This window comes from Amblyomma mixtum, chromosome 2 (assembly GCF_055824585.1).
Source record: "Amblyomma mixtum isolate Tamu chromosome 2, ASM5582458v1, whole genome shotgun sequence".
Taxonomy (NCBI): domain Eukaryota; kingdom Metazoa; phylum Arthropoda; class Arachnida; order Ixodida; family Ixodidae; genus Amblyomma; species Amblyomma mixtum.
In genome coordinates, this window is record NC_143013.1 from 135767805 (window position 1) to 135794777 (window position 26973).

Sequence of the window (26973 nt, forward strand, 5' to 3'; positions counted from 1 at the left end):
AGTGGCGTCATCGCTCTTGCACTGTGCGACCGCTGTCGGGTGTTCGAATTAACTGCGCGAGGTCATGTGGTTGCGACATCAAGACCCTCTTCACAAATCTCGATTTTCTCCACACGGCTACGCCAACGCATGGCGGTTTCTCCGCTTAACTGGACCCTTGTTGTATCGCGTTAAAATTGGTTTGACACCTCTCATCGGAAAAGCTAAACTCATCAATTTACTCCCAACATACGATTTAGCAGGATACACGCACGAACTGAGCCTTCACTTTAATGCACTGCATTAGCCACCTCAAATTCAATGAGCCCAACAGTCACATATGCAAGGCATACCAGCGCGCAAAACAACTGTAAGCAACCTCATCTTAACAGAATACGTGCAACCTTAATGGGCTGTGTAAAGCTAGAGGCTATACTGTGTTTTTTTAAACTCCTAAAAGAAAGTGGTGAAAACGGTTCAGTATACTTAAAAAAAAGCACGCGAGCTTCGAGGCAGCAATTACGAAGCCGTGTTTGCGCAAGTTCGCTTCTGTGAAAGGGCTGTCGCCCAGTTCACCACCCTGCATGAATGCCTCGAACACAAGCTTCTGCTCAAATTGCAGGTTACCAGTTTCGTGAACTCCGCCGTTGTTCAAATATGTACGTGCGTGCATTCAAGCCTTAAACACGCGCAGACTGCGCGGTGGTTTTAGCCCTTGTTTCGCAGCCAGCACAGCCATGGTTCGGCAGCTGTCAGCTTCCACTCACAGCGTGTCGTCGTTGTAGAAGAACGGCTCGTGGAAGAGGCTCAGGGGCAACTCTGGGTGAATGAACAGAGAACAGAGGTCGGCACGACGCCAATGGCTAAATGTACAGCGTTAGAGCACAGGCGCTTCCATTGGAAGGAGAAACAAGGCTTTCATTTCAGACGAATTAACTCCTTTCCACTTAATCAATGACGGACGCAGAGTACGCATACACGCAGAGAAAAATGCGCTAGTAGCTCTCAGAAAACACCCCCAGGACACCCAGCGCGGGATAGACGGCGCATTACTTCGAACGTGCGGAGCCCTGCGAGCCGCAATTGGGCGCGAGCAATTTCCGCAGGAACGCTGACGCCGAGAATCGCATTACGAGGATCAAGAGAGAATGTAGAACCTCTGAAGGACGCGCAGCTGAGTGAGTTGCAAAGAGTTCCGCTGTTTAATGACAAAGAAATAATAAAGAACGCAAAGCGAAGGCGAGACACGAGCCGAGTGGATTCCCAAACCGGTGAAAGCGCTTTCGACCCGGAATAGATCGAGCACTGTCGTAACACTTTATCTTCCTACTATTTGCGCTGTGTTATGTCCATGCTATGAACAAACCAATAAGCCCTCGGCCCTCAGTCCTAAGCGGCTGCGGAGCACCTGACCAAGGCGCCGGTCAGACCTGTCATGCAGCTGAGGGGACCTAGAATCTCTGGCTCCGGATAGGCCACCACTGAAAACTGAACCTGGCAACGTTTAGAGCTAGAACCTTATCCAGCGAGGCTAGACTAGCAGTGCTGCTCGAGAAACTAGCAGGTATTAGACTAATCGAATTTTAGGGTGCCCAAGTCTGAAATGGAATGCCTAATGACTTAAAGACTAAAAGTAATTTTGTGACGTCGTTTAAGATATTTCAACTGCAGCAGTAGAAAACCTGCGTTAATTGCTGCTATTTTGTTTCCTACTATCTACAGTCTTTTGTCTGCTTACTCTTGCACAATGGTGTGTATTGGACCCTGCACTAGCCCTCTGGCTAAGCGTCCAAACAATTCTTGAGCATTTTCTGTACATTGTATGCCTAATAAAGGGGGGGAAAGAGACGTCATAGGGCTTAGTGAGGTTAGGAAGACAGATTAGGAGTATACAGTACTAACGGGCGGGCACGCAGTGTGCTATTTATGGATTAGCAGACAGACAAGAACTAGTTGTGATATTCTTCATCAACCAATCATCAATCAGCTGTAAACGTAGAGGAGTTCTTTAGTACTAACAAGGGGGGGGGGGGGGGGGCAGCTATCGTAAATAGGCTTAATAAGAGGTACAAGCTGAAGTTGGTGCTTCTACACACCACCTAACCATGATTACCAGATCGTTGAAAGCTTCTATGAAGGCATCGAATCGGCGATGAACAAACTTAAATCAGCAATTAAAGGAATAAACTTGCGCAAAAGGATTGAAGAAGAAAACGAGAGACGTGAGGACAGGACAGAGAGCAAGCTCCCAAATGGTTTTTATTTCTGAGAACTATATCAATGTGAAATCAGTTATCGTACCCTTAACAGGTAAAACACGCGCGCACTCAACTAGCAAAAAACCGCTGCCAAGCAAGGAGGAAAAACCGTCCATGTTACATCTTATCGCGCAAACCAAGCCAAAGGAAAATAACAAAACGCTGCTCCAGGACGGCTGCAGAAAAAAAGAAGCGAGGCCAAGCCTACGAACACACACACACACACACACGCACACACGCACACACACACACACACACACACACACACACACACACACACACACACACACACACACATGCGGCACTGCGCACTCGCAGGCAACTCATCACAATCACAGACACACACACACACATGCTCACACAGAGACATGCACAGGTAAAAACGTATCTAATGACAAGGCCAAGTCCTGTATAAAACCATAACAACAAAGTAGAAGAACGCAACAAAACCCGATAAAAACAGTCAAAAGGCTACACAGATGAAATGGTTCTCCTAGGCAAAAACCGAGTCAGTCGTTAAAACAAAAACATTCAGATCTAAAACAGGCAATGCGGCAAGTTACACATGTCCTTCTAAAAAGACTATTTCTTTAGATAGGAGTGTCAACGAGATTGAACAAACACATTTTTCACCGAATTTCGCTATTAGAAAGGCCTCTGTCATTTCCCTCTGCATTTTGGTCTTGGCACGTGCAAAGATAGTAGTGCCCCCGTACGCAGGTTTGCATTTGTGAAACACTGTATATGGTCATACAGGTTGCCACTCTTGTAGTTTTCCACATTCCGCCTGTGTTCAGTGATTCGGTCATTGACACATCTACCCGTCTGTCCAATGTATGTGCACCCACAAGTGGGAGGCGGGCTCTACACCACGTTGATGAAGCATTCAATGAACCTAGTTCACACAACATGAACAGCTGTCTACACCAGATTAATCGTCTCAAAAAGCAGGGCATCCCTCCACCGTCATCAACAGTGTTACAGCAAGTCTATTGCAAAAAGCAAAAAAAAAGGCAATAAAAAAAGCCTCAAGTGTGCCCAAGACAGCAGGTTCAAGCGACTTCTTATCTGCACAAAATCTCGCATAACCTGAAGAAGATTGGCCACAGGAATGACGTCAAGGTGTTCTCCGCGCCTACCGAGCTCTCAAGCATCTGCACCGTGCTAATCAAGAAACGTGGAGAATGTGAAAAGAAGCATGGAAGTAGGATAGCAACAGGACAGGGTTAATTGGAATGGTATGGGAGACGCCTTTGTTCTGCAGCGGAGGAACTCAGGCTGACAATAATAAGGTCTGGTGCCATGTCTAGGCTGCATGCGCATGGTGACCTCAGAATACAGACTAACCAGTCCCGCGATCAGCGTGGACTCGAAAATGTGATTTAAATGCGTGGCATCCTGCGTAGGGAGAGGTATTCATTCGTTGTCGGTTTGTAGCACGATGGGGAAAGTGTCACCTTCTTTCACTTTTTTTTTGTTATAAGCAGTGCTTAAGGAAGGTTCATACCGGCAGCGAGGAAGCACAAACACGCAGAGAAGGAACGCGCAAAAAACACGGACGAAAGCTGCACTCTCTCCGTGTTTTTTGCGTCTTCCTTCTCTGCGTGTTTGCGCTTCTACGCTGCCGGTATGAATCACGGATGTTACCAACTTGCCCAAAAACGTGTTTTACTTAAGAAAGGGTCGAACATATTTAAAATTCTAGTAAAATGTGCAAGTTAGAGAACTAATTCTCCGCCCTTACCAAAGATGTTCTTCGTCGCATCGTAAGTACAGGACAGGTCAAAAACGGAGCGCTTCCAGCTGCAATAAAAGAAGCCGATGCCCTTTCAGCACACACTGGCGTAGTGAACCACAGCAACGGACTGATCAGGGTGCGGTATCTTCTCAGTGGTTTGCGACTACATTCCCTGCTGTTCCGGCAACAGCGCATGTTTGAAGCTGTCGCGAAATTTTGCCTCACATTTTCAGAATTCCTTTTTCTTCGCGATTTATCATGCGTTATCACGAGCAAAAACTAGTAATAAATTGCAAAACCAGTATTGTTGAAATGTAGAGAGACGGTTCTCCCATAAGCAGCGTTCCAGGAGCAAGAGCGTGCGAGATACATCAACACCTTCGTCTTCATGCTCCATCTGACGTAACTGCTGGCAATGTATTACAGGAAGTTGAAGAGATTGTGACAGGTTTTCCTGAGCGAGGAATGTGAACTTGTTTGAATATCCCGCGATTTTAGGCGCGCTATCTGTGTTAGGGCAGAGGCTTCGGCAAGTTGCTACGTATTTAAGTACAGAAAACAGAGCACAACACACGGGAGGACAAAAAAGAAGTAACGCCCTGACTATCAAGTTTTGCCTGTAGCAAAATATATACAATTCTTAAAGGGCCTAAACAACAGCGCGTTCTTTCTTCTGTTCTATTGTAGTCAAGTGTGTTGCGCTGTGCTTTCTACCCTTCAACGTGTTATCTTCATGGAGCCCAACAATCCGTACATGTTAACATGTCCAGATCAAAAAACAGCCTCAATGTTTACAGCGTTTTATTGCTAGAATTTCGTGGTAAAAACATCTTGGAATCAATAAAAAGCTTCGTTCGCCCTTTATTAGCGCTGAACGTGAGACGTAAAGAAGCGGCAACAATGTATCGTTAGTGAAGCAAAGCGGCGCCTCGGCCGTGTTGGTAATGCATTTGACAGAAAGGATTAGCGCGGGCACACACGAAGAGGGACGAGAGGCGGCATCCGTGCCTCTTCCTTCATCGTGTGTTTCCACGTTAAGTGTTTCTGTCAAATGCGTCAGGAAAGCGGGAAGCTCTCGCTTCGACGAATGCAGTCAGGCTGCCGCGACCCTTATCCAATCCTTATTTCGCCCGTTTCGGGTTCAGACAGGTGGCCAGCCAAAACACGTTCAGTGCATGTTCACTACCATGAAAATGCCCAAAACTAGTGCGCCTCGAGACTGAGCATTTTGTTTCTTTCTTTTCATTCGCTTCGGCATAGTAAGGCTTAGAACCTTCTACCGATGCTGTTCACGTGACCATTAATGTCAATTTCTCTCCAGAATCAGAGCAAGCTAGCCAGTGTAAACATCTTAAGCAAGCAGCATCCGCACGGAAGTTGATATAAACATGCATTCATAGTGTTTGCATTTTGTTCACTTTCGTTCGCGTTATCTCTTTGCGGTGTGAAAGGTCACACAAGTTACAAACCAGCCCGACCTCGTGCGCTGCTAAGCACGCGCAGTCAAAGCTACGAGATGCAACAGCATACCTCTTAGCCCTTTGTTGGGTACCGTTTCACAGGAGCGACAGATTTCACGCATACTACGCCAGCTCTGATCTTTCTTTTTCCATATTTGGCCCTTTAAAAGCGCATGGCATGAAAAGAGGCGTCTAGTCTGACTTTGTACCAAAAAAACGCACTGAACGAAGCCGCTCGCCCGTCTTCGCACACAGACCACAAAGGTGAGCGAGGAATTGTTTTCAGCATGTCGGAAGGGCATTGTACAACAAAGGAATCTCATTTCAATCCCTTGAGAAGAGAACCAACAAGCTGCATATTGCATCTACACGACCTAATAATGTCTATAAGAGTGACGTTAGGAATACAAAAAGAAACTCTTCGGGATAGACACTTCAGTGTGGAGTTTAATAAAAAGAAAGCCAATTTTTTTTTCTCACACCACATTTTTATTCATTTCCGCACAGTAATTTATCGTCTAAGCTTAAAGCTGCTTGAACAACATGCCAAATTTTGGGCATCAAAAGGTGGCGGGGAGAAAATGCGAAGTAATTAGCAACTCCACAGTTCTTTGTACTGCTATGTCACAGGGTGCTCGCAGTTGACCCTGGCATTGCGACCGTGTCAATCCTACCATACCGCGATTATTGCAAATACACAGTTAATGGAAGGACCAAGGAATTTATAACGCGCACCGCGGGTCACGAAAGACCTCCGTTTCTGTACTTTTCCAGCGATGAGTGAAAAAGAGAGGATCAACAGCTCCTTACAGGAACCATGAAATGCTATTTACTGTGGTTAACAAAAGCGCTAGAGAGATAGGTATTCTATCATTTGCACCACGCCACAAAATTTTTCTAGTTTCAGTAAGATCGAAGATATCGGCGATTAAAAATAATGCTCCTGCTCTCCCGCTCAAGTCATAGGCGCTGACTGCACCTTCCCGCGAGAAGGCCGATATTTTAAGGCTCGCACAGTTGGCCCATTTACATCATGGGGTAGGGGCGGCTAAGAATGCACGGAGAGGTGTCGCCCTAATCGGTTGCGAGCTATTACGAGCGGGCAGTTTCTAAAAATGGTTTGGTTTATTGGGGTTTAACGTCCCAAAGCGACTGAGGCTATGAGAGACGCCGTAGTGAAGGGCTCCGGAAATTTCGACCGCCTGGGGTTCTTTAACGTGCACTGACATGGCACAGCACACGGGCCTCTAGAATTTCGCCTTCAAGAAATTCAGCCGCCGCGGCCGGGATCGAACCCGCGTCTTTCGGGTCAGCAGCCGAGCGCCGTAACCACTGAGCCACCGCGGCGGGCCGAGAAAAAAAATTATCTCGGCTTTATTGCTCCCTTGTTCGGGCTTATATTTCGCGCCCAGGCGGTATTTGGTAGCCACTTTATATTCACTGCATGTTTGCATGGGGTACTTGACTAAAAATGATCTGTAAATTATAGGGTCCACGCATATAGTTTTTACATTACATTTGCCTCTAATACTCACAAAAATACTGCATTCACTCCTATTTTTGGGCTAGTTGGTGCATACTTGAATTAGAGAAAAACTAGCGCCACACCATGCACACCGCAAGAGAAGACAAGCGCTTGTGTCTCGTCCTTGTTCTTCTCTTGTGGTGTGCATGTTTTGGCGCTAGTTTTTCTCTAGTACTGACAAAGGCAACCTCTACACACTAGTTGCACTAGGAAATAATTTCAGCTTCCCTGAGGAATGTTGCTCAATATTTTAGTCAGTGATTCGCGAATCCCGCTCGCGCAAGCGCCCACACAAAGCAGTGGACGGCCCTCACCCGACGTCGGTTCCGTTGAGCGCGGCGTCCCACAGGGCGCGGCTGACGTACGAGCGGGCCACGTAGTAGCCCTCCAGGGCGTTGCCTTCCTCCACGAAGGGAACCTGCGCCCGACGACATCACCGAAACGGGGCTCGCCCTTACAAAAAACGTTTTAGACAGTCTATAGAGTGTCTATGGACTTCTGTCTATAAAGTCTATAGACAAGTCCTAGAGACCAGTTTATAGGCAATACAAATGCCACAGACAGTCTATAGACAATCTATAGATTTATGGCCATACATCTTTAGTAGACTTTTGTCTATATACAGTCTATAGACTATGAATAGACAAAAAGCAATATCTATAGGAAGTCAATAGAGTCAACAAGAAGTCTATAGACTGTCTATAGACCATTTTTATAAGGGCGTTGCTGCGAGTGTACAACTGCGCATGCATGCTTGAAGGAATATTGCAGCACCGAAGGCAGACGCAGACGCACACTCACACGGATACAGGCACCACTTGGAACTGAAGAGGGCAGGGCCATAGTTTGGACTGTTTGGTGTAGGTTTATCACAACGGCGGAAAACGGCGCAAACTCGACTGAACACGAAAGGAGGGGGACGACAACACATAGTGCTTGTGTTGTCTTCCGCTTTCTTTCGTGTTTTGTCCATTCTGCGCTGTTTTCCACCGTTATCGCAAACTAAAGGCGCCCTTACTCATGTAGCGAGTATCAGATAGAATGCGATATAAGCGATATAAAAGCAGCTGCTGGGTTAGTTGGTTCATTCGTGATAAAGCTAAGGATTCACAGTGCTAAAGAAGGACGAACACGCAGGTAGACAATAGACAAGACCTGTGTGGTATTCCAACAGATTTATTTTTGTGACCAAACGCGAAGGAAACATTCTGCGCATGCGCCAATAATTGAATGATGAAAAAAAATGAAAACAAATAAGGGACGTAAACAGGGTTCAAAACAAATAAATGAAAAATACTGACGCAAACACCTGCCGGGTATTGCTGGAGGCATTGTCCTTCAAAAGACCAGCTCTGCTTGCGACAGTGACGCATCGGTACCCGTTTTTAGTGGCGAAAGACATCAACTAAATTAAAATTCAATAGGGACTGTATTCAGAGCATAGACCTGCTGTTTACGGGCTGCGCATAACTGGTTCAGGGCTTTTCCCCTCATTCAATTTTTGGAGCATGCGAAAAAGATATCTTCGTCGTTTGTTGACAAAAATAAATCTGTTGGAGCAGAGTGCCCGCCCTCTCTATCATATATGTAGATGCTGAGAATTACCTTTATTATCAGAAATGAACAAGTGAATAAGTTAAGTTCAAGAACGGGAGCGAAAAAAAAGTAGCTCCGCACACTTCGCTCCCAAAGCATGTGCAGCAACTTGCTTTATTGCAATCAAGAGAACAAGCAAAGCGGCGCGTCGGTAGCAAAATGTATCGAGATTTTTTTTCTTTCAAAGTACAGCAAATCACTTGAAGGACGAGCCACACAGGAAAACTCCCTCGAGCTTTTTTTCTCAGTAAAAATTGGCTCAGAAAATTGGATTTCAAAATTTTTCCCACCGTTTGACACAAGTTCATGAAGCCAAGAACGAAAAACGATATCCAGAGGGAACGTCGCGGTGAAGTGTGTGTGTGTGTGTGTGTCTGTGTGTGGTGTGGTGCGGTGTGGTGCGCGCGTGCGCGCGCGTTCGCGCGGTGTGGTGCGGTGTGCGCGCGTGCGTGCGTGTGTGTGTGTGCGTGCGTGTGCGTGCGTGCGTGCGTGCGTGCGTGCGTGCGTGCGTGAGTGAGTGAGTGAGTGAGTGAGTGAGTGAGTGAGTGAGTGAGTGAGTGAGTGAGTCAGTGAGTGAGTGAGTGAGTGAGTGAGTGAGTGAGTGAGTGAGTGAGTGAGTGAGTGAGTGAGTGAGTCAGTGAGTGAGTGAGTGAGTGAGTGAGTGGGTCAGTGAGTGAGTGAGTGAGTGAGTCAGTGAGTGAGTGAGTGAGTGAGTGAGTGAGTGAGTGAGTGAGTGAGTGAGTCAGTGAGTGAGTGAGTGAGTGAGTGAGTGAGTGAGTGAGTGAGTGAGTGAGTGAGTGAGTGAGTGAGTGAGTCAGTGAGTGAGTGAGTGAGTGAGTGAGTGAGTGAGTGAGTCAGTGAGTGAGTGAGTGAGTGAGTGAGTGAGTGAGTGAGTGAGTGAGTGAGTGAGTGAGTGAGTGAGTGAGTGAGTGAGTGAGGGAGTGAGTGAGTGAGTGAGTGAGTGAGTGAGTGAGAGAGAGAGAGAGAGAGAGGCAAAGCATGGTTTTCCTATATAAAGTTTCCGCTTTGGGGAAAGGGGTTGTAGCCGATGACCCCGAAATAAATCCTCCCCTGGTTTCGGTACCTCAAGGCCTAAACAGCTTTTCGCGCGCTGCCGCGTCGTGCCGGCTACTCACTCCATCGTAGAAGCTCATGTCAATGTTCAGCGCCTTGGATATGTTCGGCGCGAAGCTCTCGAGGTGAAGCTTCTCCAGCTGTGTGAAAGAGAACAGACACAAAAATGAGCAGAGAACTTCCTACAGGCCGGAGTGAAAGTAACAAGTTACTCTATCGTATTCCGCCGGCAAGCAGGTCAAGACATCTAGAATATTCTGGATACAGCAGCGCTGACATTGCTCCAAGAGATTCATGTAAGGGGAAGTAAAGAAAATTAAAAGTGCGAGAACTAGGCCCAGTTGGCTGTACATCATTTATGCAACGCGCTATACACTTTGCTGACGAATACGCAACAAATAACACGCCACACAAAGCGCGAACTGTCGAATGCTTATGCGTGATGATGGGTTTCGTTTGTTATACGGAAACGACACGTGCTTCGCTGTCAGAACCAGAATGTGAATTGTAATAACTGAGAATGCCAAAAGATAAAGGGATGGAAAAAGACGATAGAAACTCAAACCAAAGAAAGCAAACGCCGACAATGGAAAACATCCGCCACAGGATGGGTCCCACACCTCAAAATGCCACCCGACAGCCTCAGAAGTTCCACTTCGCTATCTGACAATGACAGTGAAACATTGCAACCGTTGCAAGGATTGTGGGCCTGTTTGATAGAACCTCAGTCATTGCTCATGCAAAAAGAAACAGAAAGAAAAATCATTGAAGCCTTAACGATTAGATCAGCAAGTTCTGAGAAATGTGTAAACAGTGTTTCACTGTCATTGTCAGATAGAGAACAAAACTGCTGACGCTGTTGCGGTGATATCTTGAGGTGTGGGACCTATCCTGTGGTGGATGTTTGCCATCGTGTGTTTGCTCTCTTCGGGTTGAGTTTCTATCGTCTTTCTCCCATCCCTTTATCTTTTGACATTCTCATTTTATACAATTCACACACTTGTTCTAACAGCGCAGCACGTGTCCTTTTCGTATATAAAAAGGAAAAGCTTCATCACAAATAAACATTTGCCTGTTCGCGCTTTGCGTGTCTGTGATTTGTTTCGTAGCCATCAGTAAAGTGTATGGCGCATTATATGTATGACAGAAAGTTAGCAACTGCTTTGTCAGATGTATAGCCTTTCGCAACAGTTGTACCGGCAGCTAAAAGTGCAACACAGAGCAACAGGGACGAAGGAATGACGGGCACCACAACGCTATCTTTTCTTCGTCCCTGCCCTAAAGTTGGGCTGTGTCGCATATTTAGAACGAGTCCGATCAGCCACGCTTGCAAGTTGTGCAGCTGTCCGCTCAGTTAACACGAATGACGAACAGCGAGGCTTAGACTTCTGCCACCGCCACGAAGCCTTAGCCGCAGGGGCGGGGTCACGCTCTCAATGCTTGCGGCGGCTGAAGACAGCTGGTGTGCAGTTACCTTACCAAGCTTACCTTATAAACGCACTCGAATCAGTCCAAAACAGAGCAGCCAGATTCATCCATTCATCGTATTCTTACGACATTAATGTATCAGCGTTGAAAGCTGAATCCGACTTATTGCCCTTATCACTTCGTCGCCGCATTGCCAGCCTTTGCTGGTTCCATAAATTTTTCCATACTTCACTAGGCCGCGCACCCTACATCGTCCCTCCAGCCCGCATATCTCATCGCACTCGTCATCCTTTCCAAGTTCCCAGACCTCGTGCCCGTACTACCACCTTTGCCGCATCATTTTTTTCCCGTACTGCCGCAGACTGGAACAACCTACCCAACGACATCGCAGACATCGTGTGCTCATCCAACTTTGCCAATAATGTTATCCGTCATGTTTCGTTGTGTTAACACTTGCTCACCAAAATGTATGTACCCACTGATATGCTCGGGAGATCGGGACCAGGGTCTTCACCACACTAGGACGAAGCAGCAGACTACGAAGGAAAGCCTTCGGGAGGAATAGCAAGCTTGAAGGTTTATTTTACGTATTTACAAAACAGCAAGTAGACCAAAGTCAGAAAATGGGGAGGATGCTCTGGCACCCCACAGATTGCTGCTTAAATGCAGTTGACATTCCCCAGGCAGCCAGCTAGGGAATCTGATCTCTGATTGAGCGTCCAATGGGCCGCTGGCGTCTTCTTAGGTTCCGCCCTCCCCACGTGATCGCGCACACCGCACAGACCCGGGCAAGGAGGAACTTGGCGTCTCTCAGTCGCGAACTGTTTGACCAGGCCCAAAGGTCATTGCTGCTGTGTGATGACCCTGATCGATGGAGACGCGAGTGCTGACCGCTAACACCGGTGACCTCTTCAGGGACAAATCAGCCGTGTCGCCCCTCCGCTTTGTCGGCTCCTCAGGGCGCACGCGGGCAATGAGTTGGCGGCGCCGTCGCCCCCGCCGTCGTCGCCACTGGGTCTCTTCCGTCGGTCCACGGGCAGTCCGGGAGCAACACCGCACTCAGCCTTCCCGGCGAAGAGAATTAGACGCCTTTGTGTACGCCGACGCCGTCGCCAGAAGCCGCCCCCAGGCCAGCTTTTCCTTGCGTCTTCTCCGAAAAACAGCAGCGCTTTCCGAAAGGTCAGCGTAGCCCGATGGCGCCAGCCCGGCTCGCCGTTCTCCGCTGGCTGGGCACCCGATCATTACACCACCCCTTATGTAATACCCCTCGTGGGTCTTTAAGGTAATGAAATGAAATGAAATTTGACTGCTTTTTCGACTCCGCCAGACCGCCGAAGAGGCAGTGCGTGCTCGTGAAGGGGGCGATGCCGGACCGCGCGAGTCCTCACCCGCGAGCGAAACGCGGAAAAGGCAGTGAAATCTAACTGCGCACCAGCTGTCATCAGCAGCCGCAAGCATTGAGAGCGTGATCTCGCCCCGGCGGCTAAGGCTTCGTGGTGATGGCGGAAGTCTAAGCAACGCTGTCCGTCATCCGTGTTAACTGTGCGGGCAGCTGTACACTTTCGCAACGGCTGTGCCAACAGCGTCATTTCACCCGTTGATGTTTGGGACCACTTTGTTTTTCGAGCACGAAACAAAAATTACCAGCAAATTCTACCTCTGCGCAAAATTTGAGCGCGAACAAGCCAGCCGATAAGCCGAGAGAATTTTCCTTTAATTTTCTCTGCTCTAATCTGCAGCCTGCAGTTTAATCCATCTTGAAAAAGCCTTCCACGTGAAATGGAGTTCAAAACAAATAAGGAGTAACTACTCATTGACATCTATCCAAGCGCTGCCATAAAGTCTTTCTCAGATTCTTCGCAACTGAAGAAAAACTGCTCGTGGCCTGGGCATCGAACCCAGGACCACGGCCTCTGCGGTTACTTAAGTCGCACCAAAAGTGTAGTAGCTAGCCAGGACAGCTAGCAGATAGAGCGAAAACGAATTGATCAACTGGAAGAAGAAACGGCGTTAGTCCACTGTGTTAGAGTGCGTCCAATGCATTTTGTTGGACAACACCCTTTTTGCTCTTTTTTTAGTTTCGCGTCACACTTGCACATCCGTATTTTGTAAGATGACAATGTGCGAGGCTTGCTTCGTATTTTATTCAGGAGAACTACGCTGCGCGCGGGTTAGTTTTCAAGCATTCACTTCAAGGGAACGTGATGTTCGCGTGGTTACCTTGTAGTTGCACACCGCGTAGTCGTCGATACGCGACTTGGCATAGTCGCTGAAGAAGCTGCTGAAGGCTGACACGACACCGGTGAACTTGGCGAAGTGCTGCGAGAACATGCAATGTTAGATGTCTGACCGTGGACGGGCTGCACGATAAAAAGAAATCCTGAGGGCACTTATGTCTGCTTAAGTCGAGGTATGCAAAAGCATGTGTTTTGAGGAAAGGAAGGGTTTTTGATAAAAGCAAAAAACGCAGTAGCTCTCAGATCTTCAATGTTCCCCTCAAAAATCGGAATTTGTGCACCTCCGCCCTTCACAGAAGTGCACAACTAAAATATCTCTCTCTCTTGAGAGTGGTCCCATACGCGAAAGTGATGAGATACGGGTACTCGGACTCTACATCCACAAACACAGGCGGTCAGACACTACATTGGCCAAACTCCGTAAGGTGGGGGACCAGGTGGGCCGCATGGTCCGCCGGGTTTCCAACAAACGCGGTGGGTTACGAAGTAAGGATGCCTTGCGGCTGGCAAACGCCTTCGTAACTAGTCGAATTCTCTATTCGACTCCTTATCTCCACCTACGGAAACAAGAGGAGGACGCCCTTGAGGTCATACTTCGCAAAATTGTTATACGTGCCCTTGACCTCCCTATCACTACTTCAAACAGCCGGCTTATGGCTCTTGGGGTGGTGAATACTTTCCGGGAGCTCCGGGAGGCGCACCTTACAAACCAGTACACGCGCTTGTCGCTAACGGAGTCGGGTCGCCGCCTTCTTGCTCGACTCCATATCCAACACACCCCTCCAATGGAAGACAGGTTTCGCATCCCGGAACTGTGGAGACGTGCCCTCCACGTGCGGCCTCTTCCAGCAAACATGTCACATGAAGACCATAATGGTCGGCGCCTGGCACGAGCGGAAGCGCTAGCCCGATATTATGGCAACAAAACAGGTGTATACTACGTGGACGCCTCCGGCCCTCACCATGGGGGATGGTACACGGCCGCGGTAGTTCACAACAGCAACACAGTTAACGGCCTAACTTTTAGAGCTCGCAGTGCAACACAAGCAGAAGAGGTCGCGATTGCTCTCGCGGCCTCACATTCCAATTCAAAATACATAATCACCGACTCGCGAGGGGCCTGTCGGAACGTCGAACAAGGCTGCACTCCCTTCCTAGCCTATCGAATATATCAAAATTGCATACGGGATACGGACCCCGCACACCGTTACCTCATATGGGCCCCTGCTCATCAGGGGTTGGTAGGAAACGAGGCAGCAGACGCAGCCGCCCGCGCGCTCTCTCACCGGGCTGTTTTCTCCTCCCCATCCGATCAGGAACCCGATTTTAATCCGGTCTATACATTCAAAGATATTACAACATATTATCAAAATTGTCATCGCCTTTACCCTAGCCCATGTAAAGGCCTGAAGAAGGCGGATGAGCGGCTCCTTCTCCGCCTTCTCACCAATACTTTGCTGTGCCCGGCAGCGCTAAAACATTTTGACCCCTCCTTTAGCGGCAGCTGCCCACACTGTAGTGCAGTGTCTTCTGACACCTATCACATGGTGTGGGCCTGCCCCTCCAACCCCGCTATTCCCCCCATCCCCAACCCAACCCGGGAGGACTGGGAGGCGACCCTGCTCGGCTGCCACGACTTACAGGCCCAACAAGCCTTAGTCGGGCGCGCCCGGGCGGCGGCAACCGCCACTGGGGTCCCATACTAGGGACCTCCACCTAGTGTTTGTAAGGATCGGTCCCTTACGGGCTGATCCAAACATACCTCCAGTTCATTCGAAATAAATGTTTTCACCACCACCACCACCAGATCTCGACATCTCGGTGGACACTTCAACCATGCCATATGTCTTAGGTCCGAACCTCTCGCGCAAGTTAGCCTCCAACTTCACATCTTAACATCTTAGTGGACACCTAAGTCGCACCTTGCGGGAAAATGTAGTCTGAGAAATCGTACAATTGAAGGTGCATACGTCCTTGGTCCGAACCCCTGTCGCAAGCGAGCCCCCAACTTGACTAAAAAGTGTAAGCTATATGCAAAGATAAATGCTATTACACCACCCATAATGCTGTGCGACGAACGGTCGCTCAGAAAATATTTGTGAATGTTTTCAGAAACGCTGCCTCCGGATTGAGGTCAACCAGTGATGACATCGCTGGGATTTCGTCTCCGCCTGCGATGTCTGTTGCCTAAACCAGCGTCGTCGCTTCGGCAGACGCGGTTTTGCGGCGTGCGTATCTCTATGATTCTTACCCTCTTCGGTCGGAACATGGCAGCGATTGTGAATCAGCTCGGGTGTGACGGCATCACTCTCTAAATTTGCTTCGGCATGTAACTTGTCTTTGGCGTGACGTCATCACCTTGACAAGTATTTCATTTTTTGGGTCTTGTCACGTGACGCACCAATTACTTCACTTAATTAATCACGCTCGTTAGTGTTGACGTCATCGTTTTTCATTCGTTGTTTTCAACTTTACTAATAAACTCATTCTTAATTGCACTCATCAGTATTTTGTTTTTAGTAATCAATGGTGCGACGACATCATTCTTCATGACGGCATGCATATAACACCATTAATTTATTACTCACTATCATTAAACTTTTACAGATTCTTTCATCTGGAGTGACGTCATGGTGCGCACAAGTTGTGCGGACAAGATCTGCGGACACAACTGAGCTATATAATGCTCGCACATTACAAATAATCTCGGCACAAAGTATCCATTATAAGCATGAATGAGAACCGAACCCTTACTCGCAAGCGCATCCAAACTCGGGCGACCTGCCACGCCTGAGGACCTCCACGAGTAAAGAGAAAAAGCGTTCCCTTTCTTCATGGTACGTTAGCAATCACCGCGGCAAGATGCGTTGGATGGAAAGCCTGGCGTGGGAGATGAGGCAGCTATTAGCAGACACGCTGCCTCGCCAGAGCGGGCGACGTACGTTCTTGAAGTTGAGCGAGTTCTTCTTGGCGTAGTGCTCGAAGTGCAGCGAGTGCATGGTGAGCGCCATGACGGCGTCCACGCTGCGCAGGCAGACGCGCCAGCGCTCGGGCAGCTCGCTGTAGCCCAGCTCCCGCTCCCACTGCAGCTTGGCCAGCGAGTGGGCACGCGTCGGCAGGAAGGCGGCCAGGGCGCACATCACCCGGTAGCCCAGGTAGTTGAGCAGCGTGTGCCTGCGCACGAAGAAGGGACTGCTTTCCCGCCGGTGCTTGCGTACAAATCCGGTAAAGGCCGATTCACACGACGCTCCGTTCGTCCGCGGCCCGCGCATTACGCGTTCATGCGTCACTACAATGAGAGGCTCGCTGTCGGCCCGCGGACTGGTCCAGCAAGGAAGCACCAAAGTGCCCCTCCCCTCGCGGGAATTAGAGGCGGCCCGCGAAGAAGCGCGCAGTAGCTCTGGCAATTGGGCTCGCAAGAGGGCCCAGGTCATTGAGGAATTGGACAAAGGACTGCACCCGCTTCCCAGGACTTCCCCCGCAATTCAATCACTCAATCGCACAGTCATGGGTCGGGAGGAAAAACTGGTTCGACCAGCCTTGCCAAACGTTTCAAAATAATCTGGCAACTGTGGTACACCCACCGCGTCGTCTGCTCTTTTGGTCCGTCGCGTCCGCTTGACGTCTTGGGATCGCAGGCCAGTTTTTAGTGGCGTATGAACACGTGATGCGCGGGCCGCGGGCGAACGGACCGTCGTGTGAATCGGCCTTAAGCAGCGCGTGGGTCCCGGTAGGCCCGGCATGCACCGAAACACGAAGCTGACTATGACCGCAGCGGTAGTTAGTTCGCTGCGACGCCGCATGGGCCGACGTGGACAGTATTGTAGGAACGAGTTCTGAGGTCCCTCACGACAGCATGATGGGCCAGCCTCCTTCGCGCTCGAAATACCTTTTTGCTGACCGCAGGGAGTTTCGCTTAAACTTCTTGCTCTGCAGCCCTTGTTCGCAGTTCTTTTAGTGCAAATTTTTCCTCATAATTAATTATGCATCCTTAACAGAAATGTAAGGACTTCAGAGGCGAAACGAACCGTGCCTGTGACGTTAGCGCTTTAGCCATAGCTTTTACTCAGCGTCCGCCAGTACCGGATGGTCGGCCGAAGTGCTGTGGGCAGCGATAATACTCAGGCGAAATCCATTAAGGTGAAACGCCAACTTAATTTGCTATGTCATTTCTTAATAATAATTTAAAACAATTAAGGTTGGGGCAGCAGATTATCTTCTTCGTTATAGCAGCACGGACAGTCGCGAGAAATGTGAGAGGCAGCAAACGTTCTGCACAAAATTGCGAATTTTCTTGTTCATCGTCCTCCTCAGCCTGAGTACGCCTACTGCAGGGCGAAGGCCTCTTCCATATCTCTCCAATTAACCCTGTCCTTTCCCACGTGCAGCCACCGTATCCACGCTAACTTCTTAATCTCATCCGTCCATCTAAATAAATTTCAGAGTGACTTTTGGATATTGTACTCCAAGAGAAAAACCAGTTAAAAAAGGGGAAAAGCTCTGCTTTTCGCACATGAATATGGAGTAACCATTAAATAAGCGCTCAAGCTTTGTCCCCCTCATATTTTTCACGACTGTACAGCACGCATCAGCATCGTCGTCCTCACCCTGGCAATGGCCACTGCAGCATACAAACCTCTCTCTGTGGTTTCTTAGTCACTGCTGTCTCTCACCAGCCGTAGCTTATAAAACTTTCTAACCTCATCCCTCAACCTCAGCCTCTACCTCCCTCTGAAATGTTCCCATTTCCTTGGCATTCACTGTGTTGCTCGAAGATAGCACAGGTTTTGTGCAGTGGGCATGGTATATGTTACAGGGCGGTTTCCGCCTATTTATTTGAACTTTAGGATACGATAAATCTATATTACTTCTTAAACCTAAGCTGCCCCCTCTACGCATCACAGCGCTACACCCATTTCCTTTCAGTGGCTGGTTCGGCTGTCCTCAGCATCATTTAGAGAATTTTTTGTTGTACGCCAGACTTTGGCCCCGTAGGACTGGAAGAGCGCATCGCATAGATACTTTGCTTCTTAGGGATGTTGATAAAATGGCGTCAGTGCAAATTTGGAGTCTGTCCAAGAAGCACATCACTCCGTAAACCAAACGAGCCTAAAAATTCTATCATCCACACCGCTAGCGCTGACGTGATGAAACTGGTGGTAAAATCGGCCTGATTTCTCTACAAGCCCGACCACACCCTTCGCAAACTCAAAATAATACACGTGTCACTCGTCTCATGAGAAATGTGTGCCAGATAAGATGAAGGCGGTAACAGTGAAGCACTCTTTGCCTCACGACTTTCGAACCTTCTAGCCGCAAACGGCGTTCACTGCTGGTGTGTCCAGGCTCGCAGCGCATTGTTTTTATTTTACTCTTTTCAATTATGCCCAATGCATTCGCGTCAGCCCGGCCGCATAGCAGACGCTCACTGAAAGCGTGGCGACCATGGCACCACGAGTGAATCAACGTATTGAAAGCCTTGACGTCTATTTTAAGAAAAATAGCATGAAAATTGGACATGTAACAGGCGAAGGCGGGCTAGTTGGTGGTTGGCAATGGAGTGCATAATGCAACCGCGCAAAACGACCAGGAACGAAGAGATGAAAGCACAGGACAAGACGCGGAACTTCAAATAAAGTTTACTACAAGGGAATGTCGCCCAGGTTCCGCGACACAATCGTCGTGAAATAAAGTACCGACCCAGCTTAGCAGATCAGGACCCCGGAGGATCAGGCACCCAACCCTGCGCAAGAAGCCCCTTCGGTCCTCTCTACATATCACCAAATTACCACATTATACAAATTCAGCCGCATGACACTGCCACCACCCCACAGTACCTTGTCACCCTTATCCAGCGCCACATGGCGGCAATTACAGACAGGCTGCTTTATTTCACCCCACCGCCTCTCATGCTTTCATCCCACCTTTCCTCCTGATTGTAACACCTGTGGCGTGCCCAAATCCACACTTTTCCATTACCTTTGGGAATGTCCTTCCCCAAAGGCAGTATCCCCCATCCCCAATCCCACTCATTCTTCCTGGGAGGCTGCTTTACGGACCGCTCAGCCCGCCGGCCAGAAATGGCTAGTGGATCGGGCTTTACGTGAAGCACTAGCCCGTGGACTCCTGGACCAGTAGGGAACCACCCTGGAAGATTTTTTTTTGTGTGTAATAAAGTTGTTTCCATCCATCCATCCAGCTTAGCAGAAAAATTTTTGAAGCGTACTGCACAAAAAAAGAAGAAAATTACCGTTGCATAAGCGCCACTTCAGTATCCTTATCCAAGAAAGAATTAAACTATCTAGATGCTAACTTGTGTCACGCGCGCCCACGTGCCTATGTAATGTGTGTTGTGTTGTGTTGGGTTTAATGGCACATAGGCATCTAAGGCCATCATGCGCCAAACACAAGGTAATAGGGAATGCTTTCTGTTTGATTTAATAATAATGTGGTGTAAAGGGCCTAAAAATTACAACTAGCTAGCAATAACAGACAAAACGAGATTTCAGAATGGCTAATGGTAAAAGCTTTAAAAAAAGGTTAGGCAACCTGAGGGGTCATCCTTGGCTGGCCAAGGATGTCGAGGATCCCAACCAATCAAATAAAAGCCTCAGCCTTCTTCTCAGGAATGAGAAAGCGGCTGAGGTGTATCATGCAATAAAGCGAGCCAGTGGTTCAGTGTTTACAGTTTTTCGAGTAAGCCTGCTTCTTTTAAAAAGTTAAAAATAGAACATATGTTAACAATGGCATTATCATGTAAGAGCAGTGCTGGATGGAAAGGAATGCATTCTTTATAAAACTGACTGAAGTACTTTTTTCTTAGTTTTTCTAGTTTAACACAAGAGACTAAAATATGGTTAACCGTAAGTTCGTCTCCGCATTCTTCTCAAACAGGTTTGTCTTGTTTGGTTAGTAGAAAGTTGTGGGTAAGGTGTGTGTGTCCAATACATAAACGACATAAAATAACTTCAAAAAAGCGTTCCTGATGAGTGCATGATTTCCATTCTCCTAATTGGTTTTATTAAGTGTAGCTGATTATTTATCTGACTATTCCATGTGCTCTGCCATTTCTTCCTTAGTCTAGTCTGAACTAGCTTCATGCAATCATTATGTGGCATGCTTATTTTCTTTATTTCCTTGTTGTGGGCCTGAGCAGCGCATGCGTTCGCTTTCTCGTTTTCATCAACTCCAGCATGGCTTGGAACCCAACATAATTTTATGCTATGCCCTTGTGTTACAATCCTTGTTATGTTATGTATGACCTTACCTAGTGATGGCATGACTGCATTTCTGGACTGTAGTGCTTTCAGTACACTGAGGGAGTCTGTGTATATTGATACATGCATTCGAAGAGACCGAAGTAATGCATGCACTAGAAGAGGAAGAAGTTAGTTGGCTCTCGCGCGCGCGCTCGGGCCACTGAGGGACTGCCGCAGTTTTGTCGTCTCAGCTCCGGTGTTCTATTTCGCGTTGCACGCTACAGTTTGGTGGAGCAGTGCTGGGTACGCTTCCCGACCTGCGTACTCTGTACAACGTCACTACGGACCTCACACCGGTTCACCAGCGACCCAGCCGCCGTCTCCGCGGAGAGTCGCCTGAATTTGGGCCCCTTCCCCCGCCAACAAGGACGACGCAGCCTCGACCGCCGAGTCCAACTGACATGGCCACTGACACCAGGACCCCGCCGCCGACCCAGCCTCTACCGTCGAGTCCAATTGCCATGGCCGCTGACACCAGGCCCCTGGCGCCGATCCTTTGCCACCCACCGCGAACACCGCCATCTTTTCACGGTGACGTGTTCGAAGACGCTGAGGACTGGCTGGAGACCTTCGAGCGGGTCGCACGCTACAACGGCTGGTGCGACGAGTGCAAGCTCAATAACGTCTACTTTGCCCTGGAAGAGTCTGCTCGGACGTGGTTTGAAAACCACGAGGCTACCCTTCCCACCTGGGAGACGTTCTGCCGGAGTCTCCTGGCTACGTTCCCCAACGCTGACCGCCGGGAGAAGGCCGAAGCTGCGCTGCACTCCCGAAATCAGCGCACGAACGAAAGCGTGCGCTTTGTGGTAGAGCATCCGCCTCGCATTCGGGAGGTGCTGGGTTCGATCCCCAGTGCCGCCGGGTACCCACCGGTTTCTTTAATGGGTACAAGATTTCCCCTGGCCTGGTGCTCGGCTCTTCTAGGGTGGAATGCTTGGGAAAAGGGCCCAAGACATGGCCCGTCTTTTCAAGCGCGCCGACCCCAACATGACAGAGGAGAAGAAGCTGCGCCATCTCATGCGTGGGGTTAAGCAGGAGCTGTTCGCGGGCCTCGTGCGCAGCCCACCGCGCACGGTGGCGGAATTTCTAACCGAGGCGACCACGATGGAGACGACGCTGCAACAACGAGCCCGCCAGTACAACCGGGACATCAACTGCATGGTGCCCGAAATCTTTTTGTCGTGTCTCGGCGGCAGTGCAGACACCCTGCGCGAAATAATTCGCTCAGTTGTCCGGGAGGAACTTCAACGGATCCATCTGCCCAAGGTTGCACCTGCGCCGCTGGCAGCGCTGACCGAAGTTGTCAGGGACGAGGTGCGACAGGCTGCGCAGGCACCTCCTGTACCCGAAGCGCCGTCCCGGTTCGATGACCGACCCACGTACGCATCTGTTGTACGTCGCACGACAAGCTACGGTCCCATTACCCCAACGCCTGGCGTGAGCAACATCGGCACATGTCACGCAAGCGTGCCTGGCTACGGTGTGACCCCGCCGACCCCCGTGAGTAACATCGCCACATATTCTGCAACCGCATCTGCTACAGCTGGGCCACGCCCTCGCAAGTCGGATTTGTGGCGTACACCGGACCGCAGGCCTCTCTGCTACCACTGTGGGGAGCCTGGTCACCTCTACCGCGCCTGTCCGTACCGCCAAGTGGGCCTTCGCGGTTTACATCCCGACGCCCCCTGCCCTCAGAACGGCGAACGACCGCATGAGATCGCGCAGCATCTCTGGGCACGCCAGAACCCTGCCTACTCTGGAAGGCGGGAGTCCCGTTCCCCTTCGCCTCTCCGTTATCGCGCTTCCAGCCCTGGCCGCCAGAGTAGCTCTGCTGGCCGTCGCTCGCCGAGTCCGCGTCGGGAAAACTAACACCGGCGACCTCTGGAGGCAAGGCCGCTGACGTCGGGACGTGTCAAGATCCTCCGTCGCGAAACACGCGAGCCGACGATACCTGGACAGAGAGAGGCAGCGACCGTATCCGATACGCTGCATCCGATTTGCGTGTAACAATTGATGGCACTGAGATTAACGCGCTGCTCGATACCGGTGCTGATTATTCTGTTATGAGCCGTGTCTTTGCTGGAGAATTTAAGAAAGTTCTGACACCGTGGACGGGGACCCCCATTCGCACCGCTGGTGGCCACCTAATTTCCCCTGTGGGCAAGTGCACGGCTAGAGTTGGGATTAGTGGTTTCACGTACGTTGGTGAATTTGTCGTACTCCCCGAGTGTTCCAGAGACTTGATTCTGGGGATCGACTTCCTGCAGTCGAACGGCGCTGTGATTGACTTTCAGGAGGCACGTGTCACGTTCTCAACCAAACAGGCTGTGGCGCGCTTTGACTCCCGCGATCCCTGCAGCAACGCCCTGCGCATTGTCGAGAACGACGTTACGGTGCCGCCGCGGTGCAGTGTTCTGGTGCTCGTGCGGAATGACCTCTTTCACGACTACGAGGGCCTAGCGGACAGCCATAGTCCACTGCTGCTTAAGCGGGGACTTGCCGTTGCAAGAGGTCTCGTCCAACTACGTGACGGCCGTACCCACGTCCTCCTGACTAACTTTGCCAACGAATATCAGCACCTGGCCAAAGGCGTGGCTATTGCCTTCCTCCACGACGTTTCTGAGGTTCCAGGTTTGTGCACCGTGGGAGGACCCACTCCGGAGTATGCTAGCCCACATCACGTTCTTCAGTCAGCCAAAATAAATCCTGCCCTGCCGTCGGTTCAGCGAGATCTTCTGTCGGACCTCTTGGCAGACTTTGCGGACTGTTTCGCTACGTGCTCGAAGGTCGGCCGAACTCCACTCGCCAAGCATCGTATCATCACTGATGAGACTACGCGACCCATCTGCCAGCGCCCATATCGTGTTTCCCCGGTGGAGAGAGAAGCCATTCAGAATCAGGTTGCCGAGATGCTTGCAGACGATGTCATTCAGCCGTCCACCAGTCCTTGGGCATCGCCTGTGGTTCTTGTCAAAAAAAAAGGACAATAAATACTCTGCGTTTCTGCGTGGACTACAGGAAACTTAACAACGTGACCAAAAAGGACGTTTACCCGCTGCCCAGGATAGATGACGCGCTCGACCGATTGCGGAACGCCAGATACTTCTCGTCATTGGATCTTAAAAGCGGGTACTGGCAAATCGAAGTGGACGAGCGAGACCGGGAGAAGACGGCTTTCGTGACGCCTGACGGCCTGTATGAGTTTAAAGTGCTCCCATTTGGTCTGTGCTCAGCACCGGCCACGTTTCAACGCATGATGGACACTGTTCTCTCCGGCTTGAAATGGCAGTCCTGCCTGGTGTACCTGGACGATGTCGTCATATTTCGACCACCTTTGACCAACATTTGGAGCGGTTGCGCATTGTGCTACAAGCGCTCAAATCCGCGCAACTCACCATCAAAGCCGAGAAATGCCATTTTGGCTTTGAGGAACTTCGCTTTCTTGGTCACGTTGTCAGCGCACAAGGCGTTCGCCCGGACCCTGACAAGACCGCTGCCGTCTCAGGTTTTCCACGCCCAACTGACAAGAAGGCCGTTCGCCGGTTTTTAGGCCTGTGCTCCTATTATAGGCGCTTTATTCAAGCTTTCTCGAAAATCGCGGAACCGCTGAACGCACTGACCCGTGACGACAGGCCCTTCCTGTGGGGGACCGACGAAGAGGCTGCATTTGTCGAGCTTCGCAGCCGTCTGCAAAGCACTCCGATACTCGGCCATTTCGACGAGCATGCTGCCACGGACATCCACACTGACGCCAGCAATGTTGGCCTTGGTACAGTACTGATCCAGTGGCAAGACGGTGCAGAACGGGTCATCAGTTATGCTAGTCGAACACTTACGCGTTCCGAGACCAATTATTCTACGACGGAGAAAGAATGTCTTGCAGTGATATGGGCCATCTGCAAGTTCCGACCGTACCTCTACGGACGACCCTCCCGTGTGGTAAGCGACCACCACTCCTTATGCTGGCTGGCGAGCCTCAAAGACCCCTCAGGACGCTTGGCTAGATGGAGCTTACGTTTGCAAGAATACGACTTAACAGTAGTTTACAAGTCTGGCCGTAAGCATCAGGATGCGGACTGTCTGTCGCGCTCGCCGATCCCACTCAATACCGAAGAAACCACCGACGATTTTCCTTTCCTGGGCTCTGTTAGTACCACCCAAATGGCGCAGCTTCAGAGGGCGGACACGGAGTTGGCGCCGCTCATTGATTACCTCGAAGACAGTGAGGCTCCCATTCCGCGTGTTTTTCTTCGAGGGCTTCACACCTTCACTTTACGGTCTGGTGTTCTCTACAAGCGGAACTTTGCCAACAGCGAAGAAGTGTTCCTACTTGTCGTACCATCACAGCTGCGGTCTGAGATCTTGAGTGCCTGTCATGATGCACCATCCGCCGGCCACCTTGGAGTCAGCCGTACACTCGCGCGGATTAGACAAAAGTATTTTTGCCCCAGGTTACTCTCATCGGTCCGGGCCTACGTCAAAACATGCCGTGAATGCCAATATCGGAAGACTCCTCCATTGAAACCGGTCGGATTTCTTCACCCCGTCGATCCACCGAAGACCCCTTTCCAACAAGTGGGCATGGACCTCCTTGGTCCATTTCCGAAGTCTTCGTCTGGAAAGCGTTGGATAGTCGTTGCGACTGACTACCTCACACGTTACGCTGAGACCACTTCTCTTGCCAAAGGCACTGCTGCTGAAGTGGCGCAGTTCTTCGTCCACAACATTGTCTTGCGTCCTGGAGCACCCGCCGTTGTTGTTACTGACCGCGGAACTGCTTTCACGGCCCGCTTAACCCAGTCCGTGATGACTCTGACGCACACGAGCCATCGACGTGCTACGACGTATCACCCACAGACAAACGGGTTTGTAGAGCGACTCAACCGCACACTAGCCGACATGCTATCAATGTACGTTGACGTCGAGCATCGAACTTGGGACACCATTCTGCCGTACGTAACGTTTGCGTACAACACCGCCCTGTAGGAAACAACCCGACTGACCCCCTTTCAGCTTGTCTTCGGTCGCCACGTGACCACTCCGTTGGATGCTAGGTTGCCCGTCGACCCTTACTGCGACTCTGACGCTGACCTCGATGTAGATACCTTCGTTCAACGTGCTGAGGAAGCGCGTCAACTGGCCCGCCTGCGAATCCACCGTCAACAGGAGACTGACGCCGCTAGGTACAACTGTGGGCGCCGTTTCGTCAGTTAGGCGCCCGGCGACCTTGTGTGGATTTGGATCCCTGTTCGTCGCCGCGGGCTCTCTGAAAAGCTTCTGCGCCGATACTTCGGCCCTTACGAAGTAGTGCGCCGCATAAGTGATGTGACTTATGCAGTTTCTCCCGCCCCGACAGCATGTTCATCGCGCCGGTCGCACCGAACTAAACTCGTACACGTTGTTCGCATGAAGCCTTACCACGACCGGCTACCTGACTGAACTACGGTCCACTGCAGCTGTGCTCTACCCTTTCGCTGACTTTTCTCTCCTAGCCGCATTGTGTCGATGCTGCAGAAGAGGGGGGAAGTGATACATGCATTCGAAGAGACCGAAGTAATGCATGCACTAGAAGAGGAGGAAGTTAGTTGGCTCACTCGCGCGCGCTCGGGCCACTGAGGGACTGCCGCAGTTTTGTCGTCTCAGCTCCGGTGTTCTATTTCGCGTTGCACGCTACAATATAATACTGTTTTCGATGTTCCTGCTTATTATTTTCTCCGTAGCAAGAAACACAGCATAACACTCGGCTGTAAAAACTGATGCACACTGAGGAAGCCTTACTATTTTTCCCAGTTCCCTTCCATTACTGCACTTCCAACATAAGCTGCAGTTTTCGATGCGTCTGTGTAGAACTCGGTGTAGCTATCATATTTTTCCTTTAGTGTAAGGAACTCTTGTATGATGTGTTCTGGTGGAGTTTTGTCTTTTGTTGAACTGTGTAAGACTTATATCCCAGACCGATGGAAAACTGTACCAAGGGGCAAATGCGTCACAACATTCTGCAACATTTGGTAGTGTTTCTGATAAGTCAAGCTCTCGGCATATCTCCTCAAACCGCATTAGCAAAGCCCTGGTTGCTTGGGGCTTATTTGTAAATATTATTCGAGAAGGGCATGTTGTGACTATTGAAAAACACACGTGTTTTGTTCGCGACCTAATTCTAAGAATGTATGAACATGTAAGTGCTTTTCTTCTATCTTCAAGTGATGGCTCATTTGCTTCAACATGAAGGCTCATTACCGGAGACGTTCGGTATGCTCCACAAGAAAGGCGGACACCAAGATTATGAACTGGATCTAATCTTTATAGATATGAAGGCCTTGCCGAGCCGTGCACTATACTCCCATAATCCAGACATGAGCGCACTACAGAACGGTAGATATGACGGAGGCATGCTCTGTCAGATCCCCAGCGTTTCCTTG

At 49.9% G+C, this 26973-nt stretch overlaps 1 protein-coding gene across 1 annotated transcript in view; it reads right to left on the minus strand.

The window, feature by feature from the left end:
• The window catches only part of LOC149361018 (neprilysin-1-like), a 125793-nt gene that overhangs the window by 23970 nt on the left and 74850 nt on the right, over nucleotides 1-26973 (minus strand). Inside the window, exons 12-17 of the mRNA XM_089567975.1 lie at nucleotides 16238-16469; nucleotides 13279-13377; nucleotides 9693-9770; nucleotides 7275-7378; nucleotides 3982-4040; nucleotides 747-798 (exon numbers count right to left, since the gene is read on the minus strand). Coding sequence (XP_089424101.1) covers nucleotides 747-798; nucleotides 3982-4040; nucleotides 7275-7378; nucleotides 9693-9770; nucleotides 13279-13377; nucleotides 16238-16469 — 624 coding nt within the window. The remainder of the gene's footprint in view (nucleotides 1-746; nucleotides 799-3981; nucleotides 4041-7274; nucleotides 7379-9692; nucleotides 9771-13278; nucleotides 13378-16237; nucleotides 16470-26973) is intronic.